At 53.9% G+C, this 19,918-nt stretch overlaps 1 protein-coding gene across 3 annotated transcripts in view; it reads right to left on the reverse strand.

Annotated features, from left to right (window-relative positions):
- Window positions 1-19,918, reverse strand: part of SCNN1B (sodium channel epithelial 1 subunit beta) — a 77,643-nt gene that overhangs the window by 1,274 nt on the left and 56,451 nt on the right. For 2 of the 3 annotated variants that reach the window (XM_027126653.1, XM_027126655.1), the window contains exons 4-11: window positions 17,903-18,093; window positions 8,028-8,131; window positions 6,087-6,250; window positions 5,667-5,774; window positions 3,134-3,251; window positions 1,966-2,041; window positions 1,816-1,873; window positions 1,066-1,127 (exon numbers count right to left, since the gene is read on the reverse strand). In XM_027126653.1, the coding sequence (XP_026982454.1) occupies window positions 1,066-1,127; window positions 1,816-1,873; window positions 1,966-2,041; window positions 3,134-3,251; window positions 5,667-5,774; window positions 6,087-6,250; window positions 8,028-8,131; window positions 17,903-18,093 (881 nt within the window). Of the gene's footprint in view, window positions 953-1,065; window positions 1,128-1,815; window positions 1,874-1,965; window positions 2,042-3,133; window positions 3,252-5,666; window positions 5,775-6,086; window positions 6,251-8,027; window positions 8,132-17,902; window positions 18,094-19,918 lie in introns of all 3 variants that reach the window. The other variant, XM_027126654.1, reaches the window with a different exon arrangement.

Here is a 19,918-nt window from a genome sequence, read left to right on the forward strand (position 1 = left end):
CACACACACACACACACACACACACACACACACACACACACACACACGAAAGGCAGCAAGGCCCCCCCAGCCCTCCTCGAGCTTCTCACCTGCCACTCCCAGGAGTGGTGAGGTCCAAACAAGCGCCAGGAAGGGCCCCTCCAGGCCTTGGGGCCACAAAAGGCAGCACTGCCCAGCACCCATCCTGTGTGCCCCTTTCTGAACCAGCTCTCCAGAGGACTCTGGGGCCCGAGACAGTCCTGAGGATCAGTTCCGGCCTCCCCTCTCCCACTCCCAGCCCATGGACAGTAGGCTTGACATAGAGTCCTAAGCCTTGGCTCTCTGTCAGGGGACCCGAGATGGTCCTCAGAAAGGCGATGCTCTCTCACACCTCCAGGCTTCTGCTGGGACATTGCTGCCTCTTCTTATTTGTCTGAACATTTACTACTCCTCCTTGGAGGATCGGCTCAAGTGTCATCTCCCTATACAGACCTCCCTTATCTCTCAGGAAGAAGGAGCCTCCTTCCCTGCTGGGATCCCACAGGAAGGGTCCTGGGCAGACTCCCATCATCATAAGCCCTGTTCGCATACCTCTGTCCTCTAGACTCGAACTTCCTGATAGACTGAATCTTCTGTTTTTCTTGTGCTCAATGCGTGTTTGTGTTGAATGGATGGAAAAATGGTTGAATGGATGGAGGGTGGGCGGGTGGATGGATGAGTGGAAGAATGGAAGGATGGACAATGGAGGGGCGGATGGATGGATGGATGTGTGAGTGGAGAGATGGGTGGGTAGAAGAGTGGAAGGATGGATGATGGATAGATGGGTGGATGGGTACAAGGATGAAAGGACTGGAGGGGTGGCTGGCTGGATGGCCAGGTGACAGATGGAAAAACAGGCTCTCCTTTAGGAAGCGGTAGGCTCTGAGCCCCCTGGCTGGCCTCTCTCAGTGCTCCTCTAGGCTTGCTTCTGAATCTGATCAGTGTGAGAAGGTGACTGAGTAGCGGCTCTATGCCCAAGCCCCTCCCCTGAGGCTCTGGTTCCTCCTCTCTTCTGCCTTCCCTGGCCCGTCCAGACTCTGAGCTCACCTGTTCATGGTGATATTGGGGCTCTGGTCCCGCTCCTCTGACAACACATGGAAAATCCAGTCCTGGAACCCAAAAAGGCAGCTGAAAACAATGGTGCCCTGCAGCATCCCCTCCCAGTCATGGGCCCTGCTACCTGTGGAGGCAGACCACAGCCCTGTATCTTCTTGAAGCCCCTGGGGGACCACGTGTTGGCCCAGGGAGAAAGGGGAGGGTGACAGCACACGCCGTGGCTGCTGTTCTGAGGAGAATGCACTCGGCTCTCTAGGCTCTCCCCCATAGGCCCGGCCTCCCTGTGCCAGCTCTTTCCCACCTCTGACCCTTGCACCTGCTGTTCCCTCTGCCCAGATCCTCCCCAGACCCGCCCAGCCTGGCTCAGCCCCATCCTCCAGTTTTAATCAAATGTCACCTTTTTAGGGAGGTCTTCCCTGACTACCCTAAGGCCTCTTCCCCCAGTTAGCCTCTCATCATCTGGTCTACCCTACACAGCCATTTGAAATGATCTTATTTCTGTATATTGTCTGTCTCTCCAGGTAGAAAGTACGCTCCGTAAGGGCAAAGGACTGTGTGTCCCGCTTACTGCTGTGGCCCCAGCACAGTGCTTGGGGGACGTGGGTGGAAGTAAGCAGGGAGGGAGGGGAAGGAGGGAGGAACCCCCCTCTGTAAAGTTCCAAACAGCCTGCAGACCTCTGCCCAGACCTGCCTCCCACCCAAAGATGGGCAGCCAGGAGCTTGGCCGCGCCCCTGACTCACCTCAGAGGACTCAGAAGGCCAGACGGCCATGGAGATGGTCATCTTGTACTGCGTGTCACTGGAAGAGAGAAGGCAGCCTGTCACTGTCCCAGCTGCCCCACCATCCACAGCCCGCCCCGCCGCCCACACGAGCCTCTGGGCAGGACTCACTTGCAGGACTCCTTACAGACATCGATGCAGGTCTCCCTCTGCGCCAGGCTCGTGCGCAGGGCGGAGTAGCAATAGGCTGAGCGGTAGGGGGTGGGGAGAGAGACTCTGAGCGGGGTTTTGTGCTTTGAGCCTCAGGCTGCCCTCTGCCCTCCTGGCCCTGGGCCACCTAAGGCCTGTGCTTAGGTTGAGTGGGGGAGTTGTCTCAATCCGAACCCCCCTGGTCACGGAGAATCACCTACATCCACCCCCAACCCGCCCCGTCGCCAGCCATTTCACCCCAGCCTGGCCTGGTGGATCCTCTCCCCAGACAGCCCAGCCCCAGCTCAGCAGCATCAGAGCAGCTTTCCCTCCACCTGTCACCCGATCCTGGCCGGTGGGCCGGGGTGATGGGGTCATGTGGGAAGGGATGGGTGGCTGGAAGGGGTAAAGTTTTCCCCTCTTGTCCACACATTTTGTTAGTTTTAAGAGGTGGTAGGGGGCTTCCCTGGTGGTCCAGTGGTAAAGAATCCGCCTTCCAATGCAGGGGATGCGGGTTCGATTGCTGGTCAGGGAACTAAGATCCTACCTGCCACAGGGCAACTAAGCCCCCGGGCCACAGCTACTGAGCACGTGCGCCTCAACTAGAGAGCCCGTGTGCCGCAAACTACAGAGCCCATGTGTTCTGGAGCCCACGTGCCACAACTAGAGAAGAGAAAACCCACATGCCACAGCTAGAGAGAAGCCTGCGCGACGCAACAAAGAGCCCGTGCGCTGCAACGAAAGATCCCACACGCCTCAATGAAGATCCCATGTGCCGCAACTAAGACCCGATGCAGCCAAAAAGTAAAATAAATAAATAAAAGGTTAAAAGAAAAAGAGGTGGTGGGATGCTCTTTGCTGCTGACAACATCCATCGGTGTTTGGACTCCAAGCCTGGATCCCAGCTCAGTGTGAGCCCAGCAGGGGCTCCTCCGCCTGTGGCTTCAGGTCTCAAGGACAAATTCTCTCCCGAACATACATGTTTCAAGTGTAGTTAATGGAGTCGAAGAGTAGGGGGAGAGGCGAGAGGGGCTGTGGTCTGAGAGGACGGGGACGGAGGGCGTGGAGCTCCGACCTCCCTTGTGGTCAGGGCCTTCGGGGGCAGTGGCCCAGCTGGCGGGTGGCCGGTCCCCCGGGGCTCCCCACTCACCCCAGTCTGGGAATTCCTGGTTGTTGCAATATTTCTCTCCACGGGGCAGCGGGTACAGGTAGTGGCCACAGCTGCAGTTACGGATCATGTGGTCTTGGAAGCAAGAGCGAATACAGGCCTGGGGGTGGAGGAGGTACAGAGAGAATGCAGACTTGACGGTGATGTCCCCGTCCCAGCCCCGGGGGAAGGGGGCCCGGAGAGCTTGCTGCCCAGGCCACGGGGGCTGGGGAGCGGCGGGGAGGGGCACCTCCCGCACAGAAGCAGTGGCTGAGCCTCCTCCAAGTTGGGGCGTGGTGGTCCTGCCCTGTCCCTGGCCCCCGTAGAGGGACTCGGGCCAGAGGCCAGCTCTCTGAGGATGGCCCCTGCCACCTTTCAGAGTTGGGGCCCCACGGATGACATGGGGAGGGGTGGCTTGTTCCAGCACTAAAGCGGACTCTGAGGGACTTCCCTGGCGGTCCAGTGGTTAGGACTCTGCGCTTCCACTGCAGGGGGCACGGGTTTGATCCCTGTTCAGCAAACTAAGATCTGCATGTGGCCAAAAAAAAAAAAGCTAACTCTTAGATAGCGCTTGTCACAAGGCTGCCAGCAGCTTTCCGAGCCCTTTACGTGGAAGGACCCAGAAGGGAAGACAGGCAGGCTTGCCCTGTGCTCCTTCTTCCTGGAGAGAAACACTCAGGGAAGGCGAGAAGTGTGCTGTGATTGCTCAGAGTGGATGGAAGAGGAAGTGACCTTGTACAGAATGTCCCCTGTTTGGGGATGGGGGAGGGGGAGAGTGGACTCAGCCCTCCCCTCCCCCCGCCCCGGCCCCGGGCTGGTTGAGATGAATCTACTCATACTGGGTTTTCAGGTCATTCCACTCAGAGACGAGCTATGTGTCCTGGGGCCAGCCCTTAGCCTCTGAGCCTCAGTTTACTCCTGTCGCTCCCGTCGGCTCAGGCGGGGAGCTTGGCTTGCCATGGGGCGCTCAGCGAACGGAAGCAGCCATTCCTCACGTCTCTTGCTGCCCAGGTTCCCAAGCGCTGCCTCTGGAGGACACCCTGCTCCCACCCCGGCCAAGGAGCCCACAGCTTCTCTTCCGCTCTCCTGCCTGCTGCTCCTCAGGCCAACCCATCCTCTCCTCTGTCCTCCCTGGCAAACCTGGGGGCTCCCTGCAGGAGGAAGTGGCCGGGGGGAGGTGGCAGATGAAATGGCACAGCCGGGAGGAGCGGGTCTGGGGCGAGGTCAGGGGCAGTGGCGTCAGAAGGGAGCCCTGACTTGGCCAAGTGTCTCCCACTCGCCCAGACCCCACTGTCTCACCTGGAAGGAGGGAGTCCTGTCCAGGGCCCAGCTGAGGCTGGGCTAGGGCGGGACCTGGGCGGGCCGAGCACTAGACCAGGGCCTGGGGCTCTGCCAAGGTCTCCGGCCAGAGTGGTGACTGCACTGGACTGGACGAAGCAAGAACTGAGGTTTTTCTAGAATGAGGCCTCCAGGGCTGGGGCCTGATGCCTCTGGCCTCCCCCTCCATGCTCCCCACCTCCCTGTGCTGTCTTGTCTGTCCATCTGTCCTCCCTCCAGAGGCTTGGAAGGTTCCCTGAGCTCTCCATCGCAGGCAGAAGCCTCTGTAGACAGGAGCGTCAGAGTGTGGGGTGCCTGGGGTCAGCTGGATGGAGTGGGCGGGCAGGCGGGCATGGGGGAGAGTGGAGTCCCCTGACTAAGGCAAACGGGAAGACCACACCTTGCTTGGGGCTCTCAGACACGGAGCCAGGCACTGCTCTGCCATGGCCCTTGTTATGCCTCAGTTTCCTTATCCACCAAGGAAGACTGGGCTGGGAGAAAAAGTGTCAGCAAGTGGTCACTTTTGCAAAGACTCAGTGTGTCCTTCTCCACTGGGGCCAGGTCTGAGGCCAGGCCTCCTGGGCTGACCTTGGAGATCAGCATAAGGGGGAAGCCCCCAGCTGCAGCAAGGGGGATTGAGGCCAGATACAAAGAGGGATTTCTCAGGTACATCAATGAGGCATTTGGACTGGGGTATGTAAACCCCAGTTTCTTCATTCCTAATCATAGTATCTACATCTTAGGGTTGTTGTGAGGGTTAAAAGATTTAACGTATGTATGTGAAGCACGTGGGACAGTGCCTGCCTAGCACACAATAAGCCTGCCGTTATTAGTATATTAATACTTATAATAAATGGCCTATATAAAAATGCTATTAATAGCATAATACGTTAACAATAATTAGTAATTATTGTTAGTATATTATTGCCCGTAGGGGTATTGAAAGGATTAAATGATGATGTAATTCACGTAAACCCTTAGCATACACAAGGCTTCTTCTTGGGAGACCCCAGAGCGAGACCCCAAGGGCACACCTACAAAGCAGGGTGGAGAAGCGGCCAGCCCTGGGCCCCGGTGGGAACCAGGACAGGGCACCCTGTGGTCCCAAAGATCCAGCAGAGTCAGCCCTGCTGGGATTAGCTTTCCCAGAGACCTCAGGCCTCAGGCTAGGTAGACGTGGATGGGGCCCCAGCGTCATGAGGCTGCACCATCTTCCCACCTGGATGGAGTAGGTCGTGTTGTAGTCGCTATAGAGGTTTCGGATGGGGACGTCGGAGCCGTTCACGGTGCACTGGCTGTAAGGCTCGCCCTTGCGCTCCAGCTTGTCCTGTGTGAGAGGTTGTTTGTGGGGGGGCCCCTAGTCACCCCTAGGAAGCCCCCTCTGTTCCTCCCTCCCATCTAGCATGCAGGTCTAGGGGATGCTGAGAGGGGATAGAGGGCTGATGTCCCAGCAGGCGCCAGTGCTTGGGGGGCACCCATCTTCCCCCAGAGCGTGGCCGCCCGGTGTGGTTCCAGCCAGAAGGCGAGGCAGGAGTGGATGGTGAGGAGATCCAGGGCTTGGGGAGGCCCGGATCTCTGGCTCTCAGGCCCTGGGAGGTGGGCGCTGGGCAGGTGGGGTGCCCTTGGGCTGCAGCCATACCACCAGCACCCCGATGGAAGTCTCCATCCCCGACATGGCGAAGATGCCCTCTTCTTTGATGAAGGGGTACGACATCTGCTCGTGAAGCATCAGCCGGGCACCGGCTGTGGACGTGAGGAAGGGCACGTAGTCTTCCTGGCCCACGTCCAGGATCAACTTCAGGCCTGAGGGGAAGATGGGGCCGAGGGCTGCCTGAGCTCGCTCCCCAAGGCTGAAGGGACACCCACCACCCACTGGTCCAAGTCCCCTCCAGCCAAGGGTCTGTGCAGGAAGCTGGCTCCACTTTACGAAAATCCAGACTTCTTGCTTTCTCTAAGGCCCCCATTCGAGTCCAAGCCACCATGGTCTCCTCTCTGGGCTCCTTTTGCCCCCTATACCACCCGCCATGATCTCTCTTCCACAGGGCAGGTAGACCTAGGGCCACAGCACAGGCGGTCCTACCTCCAATCACACAGGTCCTCACGCTCTCCACTCACTTCCCTTTGCTGCCGTGCTGCTTCCTGCTGCTAGGACTTCGTAACGCTCTCCCTTCTCTCTGGAATGCTGTCTCCAGCCTCACCTTTCACCTAGAAACTCTTGCTCTTCCTTCAGATCTCAGCCCAAGTGTCACTTCCTTCAGAAGCCTTCCCTGACTACCTAGACTGGGTCTCAGGATCTCTGCGATATGCTCTCCTAGCCCTGGAACTTTCCTTCCAAGTACCTCTCTCACTCTTGAGATTCTTCTTTTATTATCTGTCTTCCTGCCCCACTCCACTGTTCCCTTCTTGAAGGTAGAGACCAGACCCATCATTTTATGCACCATGGGACCGGGCTAGGTGGTTAGGACAAGAAGGCTAGCATTTATTGAGCACTTGCTACATGCTGAGTGCTGGGCTAAGGGCTTTATTTACATGATCCCACTGGTGCTTTCAAGGGGCATATGAGTTAGGTACAATTATCGTCCCCATTTTACAGATGAGGAAGCTGAGGCTCATAGAGGAGAAGGGATGTTGTCATAGGTCACTCAGTGAGGAAGTGGAGGGTTGCTGGGCTTCTAAACAGGCAGCCAGGCTCCTTGATCTTAATCATCTTCTCGTATAGACTTGAGTCGACCAGCACCTCTGTGATACCCAATGTCTTCAGGGGCACAGGGGTGGTGAAGGGTGGGCAGCCCACCACACCCCTATTGACCAGCAGCCCTGACAGTTGCTGAATGACACCTGCCCTCTGATGGCTGGGGAGGGCACAACCTGAGCGGGGAGGAAGGATTTGCTCCCCAGGGCCTGGTGCACATGCCGAGTCCGCCAGCCTTTCTCCCCAAATGAGCAGCCTCTGCTGTCAACCGCTTCCTCTTCCTCCCTTCTGTTACTACTTCACCTGCTCTCTGTCTCTCAAGAACTGCACAGAAACAAGGCTGAGAGGAAGGGCTCTGCCCCAGGGTAACTATGTGAGCATGGGCAAATTATTTACAACTTCTCAGAATATCTGCATTTATCGAGCATTTGCTACTTGCCAGGCTTAGAGACAAGGCTGCTTGCTCTGTGCTCAGAGGTCTACCTGCCTTAGGCCAGGATGATTCGATGAGTTCTATATTATATATATGCTCTGCTCTGTTTGATATGGGGAAACAAGGGCTTCGAGAAGTTAAGTCACAGCTCAGCCTCATCCGGGGATAAATGGTGGAGCTGGGATTCCACCCAATCACAGAAGCCTGTGCTCTCGACCACTAAGCTTACTGCTACCTCGCTTTCCTCATCAGCAAAATGAGCACACCAGGCACTACCCCAGGGATTTACGAGCGTTGGGTGGGGGGATGGCCTAGCCCCCGTGCACACAGTAGGTGCCGGCCTCCCTCTAACCTCGGTCCTGCCCCTCAACGGCCAATGGTAATTTGGTCTTTCAGCCCCACGTGATAGGATTTAAATCCTCACGGCCCTGGCTCCAGGACAAACCAACACTTACCAAACTCAGCTCCGGGGTTGGCTGAAGGGAGGGCCTTCTCCTTCATGCCCCAGTTGAAGATGTAACAGTTGCCATAATCAGGGTGGAAGATGCGTGTGAAGTTCCTGAAAGAAACACCATAAGCTAGAGAGCAGGGCCCACCCCACCCCATCTGATGCCTCCCCTGCCCAGGGCTCGGGTAGATTACTGCTCAGAGAGGCTTAGGAAGGGAGAGGTGAGCAACAGGTCATTCTGTCCCTTTACCTGCACCCATGCACCCACCAGAGAGGAGATTCCTGGACTCCCTTAGGAAAGAAGGGTGAGGAAGGGTGGGACGAGGCTCTCTGGCTTAGCCATGAGTGATGAAAAAGAAGATTATTTGATGTTTTCATGTCTCATCTACACGGTCTTGTAAGTCATGTGGTCATTTAAACGGTGGCCCCCAAAAAGAGATGTCCACGTCCTAACCCCAGGGACCTGGGAGTGTGATCTTATTTGGAGAAGGAGTCTTTGCGGACATAATTCAGGATCTTGAGATGAGATCAGCCTCTTTTATCCATGTGGGCCCTAAATCCAACCATGAGTGTCCTTAAAGAGACAGAAGAGGAGACACAGATACAGAGGAGAAGGCCATGTGAAGACGGAGGCAGAGACTGGAGTTACACAGACAGAAGTCAAGGAACACCTGGGCCCACCAGACGCTAGAAGGGGCAAGAAAGGATTCTCCCCTGCAGCCTCTGGAGAGAGCCTGGTCCTGCTGACACCGGGACTGCCCACTTCTAGCCTCCTCTGTGAAAGAATAAATTTCCGTTGTTTTAAACCACCCAGTTTGTGGTCATGTGTTACAGCAGCCACAGGAAACGAATACAGATCATAAGAGTGAGAGGGCGGCTCCAGGCAGTGTTTGCTGCAAGGAGCTGGCAGAATGCAGACAGGTGGGCTTGTCGGGGAACCTCGGGAGCTCAGGTAAAGAGGAAGGTAGACGGAGATGGAGGGCTGCGAATCAGGAGGGCGTACAAGCAGAGGCCAGGAAAGAGAGAACTTCACAACGAGGTGTGAAGAGCCCCATCTAGGATCCTACCTTATGTCATGAGAATGTCTCCTAAGGAAATAATTCAGCAACAACACAAAGTGTTTGCATAAAGATGCTCATGGAAGAAGCGACAGTATAATGTAGTTTCAGATAATTTGGTTAATTTTTTTTGATATGGAACTTTTCAAACATAAAAAGTTGAGAGAATGAAGCCCACCACCAGCTTCAACAATCCCCTACGGGACTTCCCTGGTGGCGCAGTGGTTAAGAATCCACCTGTCAATGCAGGGGACACGGGTTCGAGCCCTGGTCTGGGAAGAGCCCACATGCCTCAGAGCAACTAAGCCTGTGCGCCACAACTACTGAGCCTGCGCTCTATGAGACCACGAGCCACAACTACTGAGCCCACGTGCCACAACTACTAAAGCCCACGCACCTAGAGCCCGTGCTCCACAACAAGAGAAGCCACCGCGATGAGAAGCCAGCTCGCCGCAACTAGAGAAAGCCCGCACGCAGCAACGAAGACCCAACACAGCCAAAAAAAAAAAAAAAAAAAAAAAAAATCCCCTACGGCCAGTCATGTTTCATCTCTACCTGCCCCCACTCTCCCTCCCATATTTTTGAAGAAAATCTCAGACATCATAGTTTTATTTGTTAACATTTCTATGTGTATCTCTACAAGAACTCTTAAAAAACCATGCTAAACATAACTAACAAAAATTCCTCAATATTATTAAACATTCAATTTATATTGCCTCACAGAGGTCAATTCTGGGTTTACAATTTATTTGTTTAAACTGGGATCCAAATGACGTTGACATGTGATTGGTTGATATGCCTTTGAAATCCCTTAATCTATGGCTCCCTTCATCTGACTTTTTTTTTTGTCCTTGTAAAATAGCTGTTAAGAGTTCTGGTTTCATCCAGCTAATAACTGAAGAGGGAGTGATACAATTAGAGGATCATCATTTTGCACCCCCGATTTTGGGGATTTGGGGCAATGTGCACCAGTAGTGACCAATGCTGTGTGTCCTGATGCAAGAGCACAGGCTGTCCGGGAAGTGGCCTTGCCAATAAACAAAACAACAGCAAAACCCAGCCTTGAACAGGATCGAGCATCTGTCTCTACCGTTTATAACAAATACTGGAGACAGAGGAACAAGTTCAAAGACACTACAAAAAGTCAGTATGCAAAATCCAGACTCCAGTTTCTTCAACAAAGAAATTGTGAGAGAGGGTAAGGGAGGTAACCTATAGATTAAAATAAACTACAAAGACTTGGTTACAGTCACAACCTGTGGACTTTAATTGGATCCTGATTCAAACAAGTAAACAAAAAAGTATGACATTGACGAGTGTGAACACGACTGGATAGTTGATGGTATTGAGGTATCACTGTACATCTCTTTTTCAGGTAGGATAATGGTATTGTGCTTCTGTTTAAAAAAGTCTCTTTTAAGATACATTCTGAACACTCTATAGATGAAGGAATATGACGTCTGGGATGTGCTTTAAAACAGCACAGGACAGGATGTGAATCACGCTTGTTGGTTCTGGGTGGGTAGGTCCATGTGAGTTCATCACACCCTGTTCTATCTATGTGTATGTTCTCAAGTCTTCATAGGAAATAGCATTTAAAATGTCCTTGTGTTGGGCTTCCCTGGTGGCGCAGTGGTTGAGAGTCCGCCTGCCGATGCAGGGGACGCGGGTTCGTGCCCCGGTCTGGGAAGATCCCACATGCCACGGAGCGGCTGGGCCCGTGAGCCATGGCCGCTGAGCCTGCGCGTCCGGAGCCTGTGCTCTGCAACGGGAGACGCCGCAACAGTGGGAGGCCCGCGTACCGCAAAAAAAAATAATAATAATAAAATAAAATATCCTTGGATGTTTTTATACTGTTTTTGTTATTTTATTAAAAAACAGAAAGGAATGGGGCTCAGTGCATCAAATACTGCAGAAATATCACCTGAAATGCAGTACTTTCTAAGCTTTCTGTCCCACAACTTTTACTGAGCGACTTTCAGGGGCCAGGCCCGTGCTGAAGATTTCTAATTCTCAAAATAACCCCATGAGGTCAGCTGCTCTTTGTCCCTGTGTTCAGATTAGGAAACCATTTCCTATATCTTTTGTCTCACCGTCTGTGCCAGCAGAATGAGGTGGGTCCAGGGCAGGCAGTGAAATCCAATCTGGGAGCTGACCCTGCCTGACACATGTGAGCTGCCTCCTCAACCTCTGAGCTTTGGTGTCCTCCACGGTGAAAGGGAAATCAGGAAGAAAGTGCATTTCTTCACCCAACATTTATTGAGGAGCGCACTGCGTTGGGGACACTGAGGCTGGCGAGACAGCCCTACCCTCGAAGCTCACAGCGTGGGGGACACTACGGAGCAGCGTTACGGCAATCCTCTCTTTCCAAAGTGCGTCTCTGGCCTAGCTGCCTGCCTCCACCTCCAAGGCTCCCAGCCTGGTCCAGGCCGCCGGCATCTCCTGCCCCAGTTCCTGCTGGAGCCTCTGCCTCCCCGGTCCTGCTCCCTCAGTCTTCCTCCTGCACAGTGGTCAGGGTGAGTGTTCAAGTTGTGAATCAGCCCACGGCACGCCCCTGCTAGAACCTTCCAGAAGCTCCTTGCTGCTCACAGAATAAAATGCAAACGCCCTACTGGGCTTTCTCCCTGCGTTGTTCATTATACTCCAGAGACACTCCAAGATGTTTCCAAATTCAAGGCCCGCTCCTCCTTGGGCCTGGGATGTTCTCTGAGCGTCCCCTGACCTCCCTACGCAAAGTCACTTCCCGGTTACTTGACCATTTCCACCTGCTTATTCCCCTGCGGGCATGCGCAGAAGCTGAACTCATCTCCTTTAACTGCTTGCCTCTTGTTTTAGCCCATAATCCCAGGGAGGGCAGCTGTCTGTTTGCAGGGAGAAAGAAGTTAAAGGCTAGGAGCTCAGGCCCGGGAGCCAAGCCTGCCCAAATTTGAATTCTGGCTCTGCCACTTACTAGCTGGTGAGCCTGGGGGAAGTTACTTCACCTCTCCGTGTCTCGTTTCTCCACCTGTAACACTGGGGTAACCACAGCGCCCACCCAAAGGGACTGACGTGAGGGTTGGAAGCCAAGCACACTGAAATACTGAACAAATTCACCCCCCATCCTCAGAGCCTGGCACTCGGTAGACACTCAGTAAATATTTGTTGGATAAATTATAGTATGTGGTAAGAGTATCAACAGAGATAAGCCTGGAAGAGTGGGCGTCGGGGTAGGGAGTAGGTCAGGGAAGGTTTCATGGAGGAGGTGAGGCCTGAGCTGAGACTTCAAGGGTGAGTAAGAGGTAGCCGAGCCTGGCGGGTGGGGAGGAGAAAGGGCAGCCCAGGCAGGGGGCACGACACACGCGAAGTCCCAGAGGGAAGAAACAGCTTTGGGCAGGCACTACAGAGTCTCTGTCCTGTGTGGGATCAGGGCTGTGGCCACAGGGAAGGAACGGAGCAGGGCAAGCCAGCTGCAGCCAGGCCCTGTTCTGGAAGGAGAGGCCCCACCCCAGGGGTGTGGGGATACGGTGTGCCCAAGGAGCTGTCCTGGACATCTACAGCTCAGGAGCGGGAGGTGGCTCCGGCCAGATCCCCTCCTGTCCCGGGTTGCACTCTCAGTCTTGCCAACTATTTGCTTGTTGATAATGTTCTTTACCTGGAGAGGCTGCTCCCAGCACTGGCTACCTCCGGCTCCAGAGCTAGGCGCTTCCCTCCAAAAACCTTCCCTGGAACAGAGGCTAGGCGTATAGACAGAGACCAGCAGGCCTCCAGAAAAGACTGGGAAACAGAGCATCCTAGCAGGAAGCAGTATAACAACAGTGGTACTGTGTAGTAGGGTTTGGGGAAGGTCAGGAACTAGCTGGCCAATCCCTGAAGCAATAATAACAACAACAACAACACTTATAGATGCCTAGATCTTGGTTTCTAAATACCATTCTCCAATAAAAGGACTGGAGCTCCTCAGAGAAATGGCTGATTCTAGGACTGGGGCATCTTGTTGTGCCAGAAAGTAAGGAAGTACTTAAAAAATAAATAAAGGGATGGGAACAGGTCAAAGAGACATAGGAGCCAACTGAAGGAGCTCTCAGTGGCCAAAGATGGAAAATTTTGAGTAAGAAAATAGTGTGGTATTGGATTACAACCCAAATATACATGAGTCCATATTGGTATAAATTAAGAGACTGAATAAATAAACAAATGGAGAAGACATAAATCTTCCTTACAGAAGAATTCCGAATAGTGTATGTTCCCCTCTCCAGGAGAAGTGGAGTTTAGTCCCTCTCCCCCTGCCGTCACCTCCACCCGCCAGAGCACAGGCTGAACTTAGAGACGTGCTTCCACGATACAGAGCACAGGCGGGGCAAAGTGGTTACGTTAGAGTGGAGAACCCAGCACACAGCACCTGCACCTCGGAAGGCCAACATCGCGGGTGGTGTCGAGCGCCTAACATGTACCCCACACACCATGGGATGAGAAGCGCCTCACCTCTGTGGTCTTCTTCCCCCAAATCCATCTTATCTGTGTAACCCCAAATCAAAGCCTTTCTATAAGACACCCAACCAGTACTCTGAAACTGTCACAATCATCCAGAACAAGGAAGTCTGAGAAAGTGTCACAGCCAGAATGGACAAAGGAGGCGTGACAACCGACAGCAACCGACAGGGGTCTCTCGGATGGAATCTTGAACAGGAAAAGGTCACCAGGAAAAACTGACAAAATCCAAATAAAGTGTTAGGTGTATTTAATAATGATGTGCCCATGTCGGTTTCTTAGTTTTGATAAATTACTATGGTGATGTAAGATGTTACCGAGAGGGGAAACTGGGTGAGGAGTACAAGGGAACTCTGTACTCTCTCTCTGAAACTTTTCTATAAATCTAAAGCTATTCCACAATAAAAAGTTTATCTTTAAAGTGCTCATATAATTCTTAACACATGCTCGGCACTGTTCTAGGCACTTTTTTGTTTTTCTTGTCTCCTCTACTTTTTTTTTTTAACATCTTTATTGGAGTATAATTGCTTCACATAAGCACTTTATCTATGTTAACTCATTTAATCCCCATGATAGCCCTATGAGGTCATTTCACTATCCCCATTTTCCAGATGAGAAAATTGAGGCACAGAGCGGCTAAGTAGCGTGCCCAACAACACACAGAGCTGGCATTCAAATCTGGGTGCTTTGGTGTCAGGGTCCAAACGTGGCTCACATGTTCCTAAAACTGCAGCTGCTGCGTCTTGAGCATTTGCCACATACGAGCAGGAGAGGAAGGAGTCCAGAACAGAGTGAGGAAGCCGTTGTGTCTGGAGCGTGGCCCTGTGAGGGCAGAGAGAGGCACGTGTCCTCAGCACTGAGTCTGAGGCTGATTCAGGAAGGTGGGTAACCAGCTGGCTGTGGGAGTGAGCAGTAGCGCAGAGATGGGTGGACTGGGGTTTCTGTGCCAAGTGTCTGGGTCACACCCTCCACTCAGACTGCCGAGTGCTGAAGAAACAGGCTTGGGAGGGGTGGGTGGGGAGGAAAGATGATCTTGATTTCTGATGAGGTGGTGAAGTGACACAAGGTGGGCCTGGCCCAGACTGCCACCTCTGACACTCACCAGCTGTGTGACCTCAGAGATGTTGCTTAACCTCTCTGGGCAGTGGTTGCATCATATAAAACGAGGGCTTGTTGCCAGGGTCAAATTGATTTTATACATGTAAAGTGCTAAGAATAGTGCTTGGCACATCAGAAGGGCACAATAAACGTTAGCATCATTATTGAAGAATGAGTTCCTTGTCAAATGTGGGTTTAATGAGAATAATACTGAGTCTTCACTACTGTCAGCCTGTCATGCATATTAACTCATTGAATATTCAAAATAACTCTGTAGAGTAGGCACTGTTATTATCTATTTTACGGAGGAGGAAATTGGAGGCATATAAAGGTTTAGAAATTTGGGACTTCTTCCCTGGTGGCGCAGTGGTTAAGAATCCCCCTGCCAATGCAGGGGACACGGGTTCAATCCCTGGTCTGGGAAGATCCCACACGCCATGGAGCCACTAAGCCTCTGTGCCACAGCTACTGAGCCTGTGCTCTAGAGCCCGCGAGCCATAACTACTGAGCCTGTGTGCCACAACTACTGAAGCCTGCGCGCCTGGAGCCTGTGCTCCGCAACAAGAGAAGCCACCACAATGAGAAGCCCGCACACCACAACGAAGAGTAGCCCCCGCTCGCCGCAACTAGAGAAAGCCTGCGTGCAGCAACGAAGACCCAACGCAGCCAAAAATAAATAAATTAAAAAAAAAAAAAGTTAAGAAATTTGTTCAAGGCCACACAGCTCGTAAGACAGAGCAAGGATCTGAACCCAATAGTCTAACTGCAGAGTCCAGCCTTGAGCCACCCCTTCACTAGACTTACTCCCCAGCCCTAGCGACACCACAGAAGTTGTGTGGCCAGTACCGGGTGTTGCCTGCCCATCAGCCATCTTCTCTTTGGGGGACCACCCTCAGTCCATGTGACCCAAATGTGACTCGTTTTGGAGGGCGCCATCTTGGCAACAAGCAGGTCATCCCCAGGTTGCCTCTGGCCCTGGATCAGGCCTGGAAACAGCTGGCTCAGTTTAGGGGCCGTGCTGTGCGCAGAACGCACACCTTCGAGCACTGGGATCCTGCTCGATGGGAGATGCTCACGCTTCAGGCACCAGGGACCTGGCAGCAGATCCCGGTGGATCCTAGTTGAACCCACTGTCCCAACTCACTTGCACTTCAGGACATATTCTGACTGCGCAGATGGGCCATATATTTGCAATTACAGTATTGCGTCTCTCTCTTTTAGCTGAGAGGGTAAAAGATGAACTTGTGGGCACAGCACTAGTCCATTGCGTACCAACAGCCTTCAGGCAGGGCTGCCAGGGATGGTTGGGCAGGTGTGCTCTGAACCAAGTGCCCTGGCCCAGAGAGAGGGTTGGAATCCAGCCTGTCACCAACCAGCCAGGAGGTGTACCATCAGCAGGGGGCCATCACGTAACTCTTCCACCTGTAGGACTGGCCTTTTCTGATTCTCACAACGGACCAAATGTGCAGCGCTGCCTCCTCAGTGGGCCTGGATTCCGTGACACAGCCTACGAAATGCCTGCCTTTCGAGTGCCTGTGCGTTTTGGGGGACAGAGGGTCCACAGCTGTCAGCAGATTCTCAACAGAGGTCCCTGAAGGTGTACGATTTGACTGAGTTGGGCTGAGGCCACGATCCCTAGGAGGGTGAAACCGGTAGCCTGTCCCTCATCCAAAGCGGCCAGACTCAGCACAGCGCTCCATTCTCCAGAGGCCTTAAGTGTGGGAATTTGAAGCCCCAGGCCAGGAAGACGCCAGCACCTCTGGGAAACAGGACTGGCTGAAGCCCAGGGCGGGACCCAGATGGTGTGGTCCCCCTCACCCAGACGCCTGGCCAGGAAGCCAGGAGGGGGCGCTGGGGCTTCAGCAGCTCTGTCTGTACCCAGCCCCTTCCTTCCCCCGTGACCCGCCAGCCGACCTGCAGCCCCTCTGCCGGCTGCCCCAATTCGGGGACAGAGCTTGGCTCTCAGGCCCAGGGTCTGGATGGTCAGAAGCTGGGGAGGGGAAGGAGGGGGAGATCTGTGGGCTATTTGTAAGAGGACACAGGCTTTTAGGATTGACCCTGCTCTCATTCTGCCATCTTTTCAACATTGGGGGTTGTTTGGGAAAAAGGTGTTTACAGTGAAGACTTCCAGGGCCCTTAGTGCTGACATGAGCCACTTCATTTCCTTTTTTTTTTTTCTAAAAAAAAATTTTTTTTTGGAAGTTATCTGCATAATGTACTTTTGTCACTATGAATTCCTTTCATATTTTTTTAACATTTTGGAGTATAATTGCTTTACAATGGTGTGTTAGTTTCTGCTTTAAAGTGAATCAGCTATACGTATACATATGTTCCCATACCTCTTCCCTCTTGCGTCTCCCTCCCTCCCACCCTCCCTATCCCACCCCTCTAGGTGGTCACAAAGCACCGAGCTGATCTCCCTGTGCCATGCGGCTGCTTCCCACTAGCTATCTATTTTACGTTTGGTAGTGTATATATGTTCATGCCACTCTCTCACTTTGTCACAGCTTAAAGACACAGATCTACTAGAGAATGGACTTGAGGATATGGGGAGGGGGAAGGGTAAAAAATTTTTTTGTTTTTTGGCCACACAGCATGTGGGATCTTAGTTCCCTGACCAGGGATCGAACGCCACACCCCCTGCCATGGAAGCACGGAGTGTCAACCACTGGACTGCCAGGGAAGTCCCCCCTTTCATTTACTCTTCACAGCAACTCTAGGAAGTGGCTATGGTTACTGTTCCTGTCTTAGGATGAGAAAACCGAGGGCAGTAGATGCTGGGGTACCTGCACAGATCCCCAGCTGCGGGGTATTGGAGGCTAACAGCTCACAGCCGCCCCTTCTCCCGCCACCTTGCCTGGGAAATTAGGAGACCCCGGCCCATCCTCCTGGGGGTGGCACAGAGCCAGTGAGTAACTGATGGGGGCACGTACAAGGGGCTGCTCCCACGCCCCCGCCCCCACCCTCCGCTTAAGGGAGGTCGACTCTGTGGTGCGGTTTACACTCCCCGTGGATCAGGTCAGGCCTAGATGTCACCTGTGGCCACAGCCTCCCTTAGCTCAGTCCTCTTTCCTGCAGACTTTCCCTAAAGCGATTCCCTCAGTACGTGATGGGGCCTTCAGCACATCCCTGTCTCAGGCTCTGCCCCCAGAAAACCAAAGACACCTGGGCACAGAAAACTGTGGTGCCGGCTGAGTGGCCAAGCAGGGGTGTGGACCGGGATGTGGACCCTGGCTGCAGGGGGCCCGGCGGCTCCTACCTGTAGGTGCAGGCCTCCGCCCCGAAGAGGCAGGCCAGGATCAGCTGCTCGGCGGAGTAGCCCATGGCCACCAGCTCCTCGTTTGGAACCTGTGCGAAGATGTTGGTGGCCTGCAGGGCGTACCACTCCGTCACTGCCTGGGTGGCGCTGCTGAAGTTCCGGAAATTGCACGTGGTCCCATTGTGGCTGCACTGCGGGGGCAAGAGAGGTTCCTGTGGGCGGGGGCTGCTGCCAGGCCTCTGCCCTGAGGGCCAGGGCGGCGAGTGCGCTGCCAGCTGCCCTTCCTCAGGGGGCGCCTGGGTGCGGGGGCTGCCCATGGCTGGGCCGGGGGGAGTGTGTTTGCACGCACGGTCACAAGGCTCAGGCTGTCCCCTCACACACAGCTCTGCAGTCACAAGGACTCACAGGCAGCACCTGCCACCCCCATATAACATAGCCTCAGGCACAAGGGAACGCACACACGCACACACGCATACACAGACCCCGCTTTCCGACACCTGCAGTCACATGATGTCCTGGGGTCACAACTCCACACACACGTCCATGTACCTTGATTTACGCAGGCGGCACCACATTCATGCTCACGTGGGCACATCTACAGCACACACTCGGACCCTCCACTCCCCTGACTCCCTTCCCAGCCCCCTCCCCAGACATCCAGAGGCAGCTCCCTGGAGGCTGTGTGGACCATGAAGGACCCAAGACTCCAGGTCTGCCCACCCCTCGGCTGGGAGAAGGACCCGGGCCTCGTCAGTTTGAGCCGACAGAGGGGCGCAGGCCCCTCCACCATGAAGCCCAGGTCCCCTGTAGACACAGGACAGGCTAGGCCCTGACACTCCAGCCTTGGCCACTCTGCCTCTATTGGTCCTCCTGGTGGGAACCAAGGAGGCCTGAGGGAGAAGCTTCTCCTTAGTTCTGAGACAGCCCTCTCCAGGCCGGCATGGGGCGCTGTCCTCATGCCAGTTCCTGGAGGTCCTCATCTCACCTCAGGGAGATGATACTACTTAAGAGTCACTCTCGGGACTTCCCTGGCGGTGCCGTGGTTAAGAATCCGCCTGCTAATGCAGGGGACACGGGTTTGAGCCCCAGTCCGGGAAGATCCCACATGCCACGGAGCAACTAAGCCCGTGCGCCACAACTACTGAGCCTGAGCTCTAGAGCCTACGAGCCACAATTACTGAGCCCATGTGCCACAACTACTGAAGCCCGCGCACCTAGAGCCCGTGCTCCGCAACAAGAGAAGCCACGGCAATGAGAAGCCTGCGCACCGCAACGAAGAGTAGCCCCCACTCGTTGCAACTAGAAGAAAGTCCGCATGCAGCAACAAAGACCCAATGCAGCCAAAAATAAATAAATAAATAAATAAATAAATAAATAAATATATATATATATATATATATATATATATATATAAAAGGCTCACTCTGTCCTGGGCTCTGTTCTCAGGACTTTTTTTTTTGGGCCACACCCCATACCTTGCAGGATCTTAGTTCCCTGACCACGGATGGAACCTGGGTCCCCTGCAAGGGAAGCTCAGAGTCCTAACCACTGGACTGCCAGGGAATTCCCAACTCAGGGCTTTAGTTCTATTATCTCATCAATTCTCACAGCAGCCCTGCCCCATCATCATGAAGACACTGAGGTCCCCAGCCCACTTGCACACCCACACAACATGCACTCACACACACACGTGGGGCCTGACCCTGAGAGCTGGTGCAGCCACCAGGACCACGCCTACTTTACAGGTGAGGAAATGGACACAGGAAGCCTGCTAACCGCACCAAACAGTAGTAGGGCGTTGGGTCAGAGTGGGCACTGGGGCTCTGGAGCCTCGTGCTGTTTGCTGGTTTGTATGGGGGGGGGGGCTGGGTTGTGGAAGTCCTGACCACGTGGGGGGCACGGGAGGCAGTGACATCCTTCTGGGGAGTGTCTAGCCCCAGCCTGGGTCCCCAAACAAGGCTGATCATCAGAATCACCATGGAGCCTATTAACAAGACAGATTCCTGGGTCTGGGCC

The sequence above is a fragment of the Aethalodelphis obliquidens genome, unplaced genomic scaffold (assembly GCF_003676395.1).
Source record: "Aethalodelphis obliquidens isolate GAN/ISIS:26980383/991018 unplaced genomic scaffold, ASM367639v1 scaffold30, whole genome shotgun sequence".
Classification (NCBI taxonomy): Eukaryota; Metazoa; Chordata; class Mammalia; order Artiodactyla; family Delphinidae; genus Aethalodelphis; species Aethalodelphis obliquidens.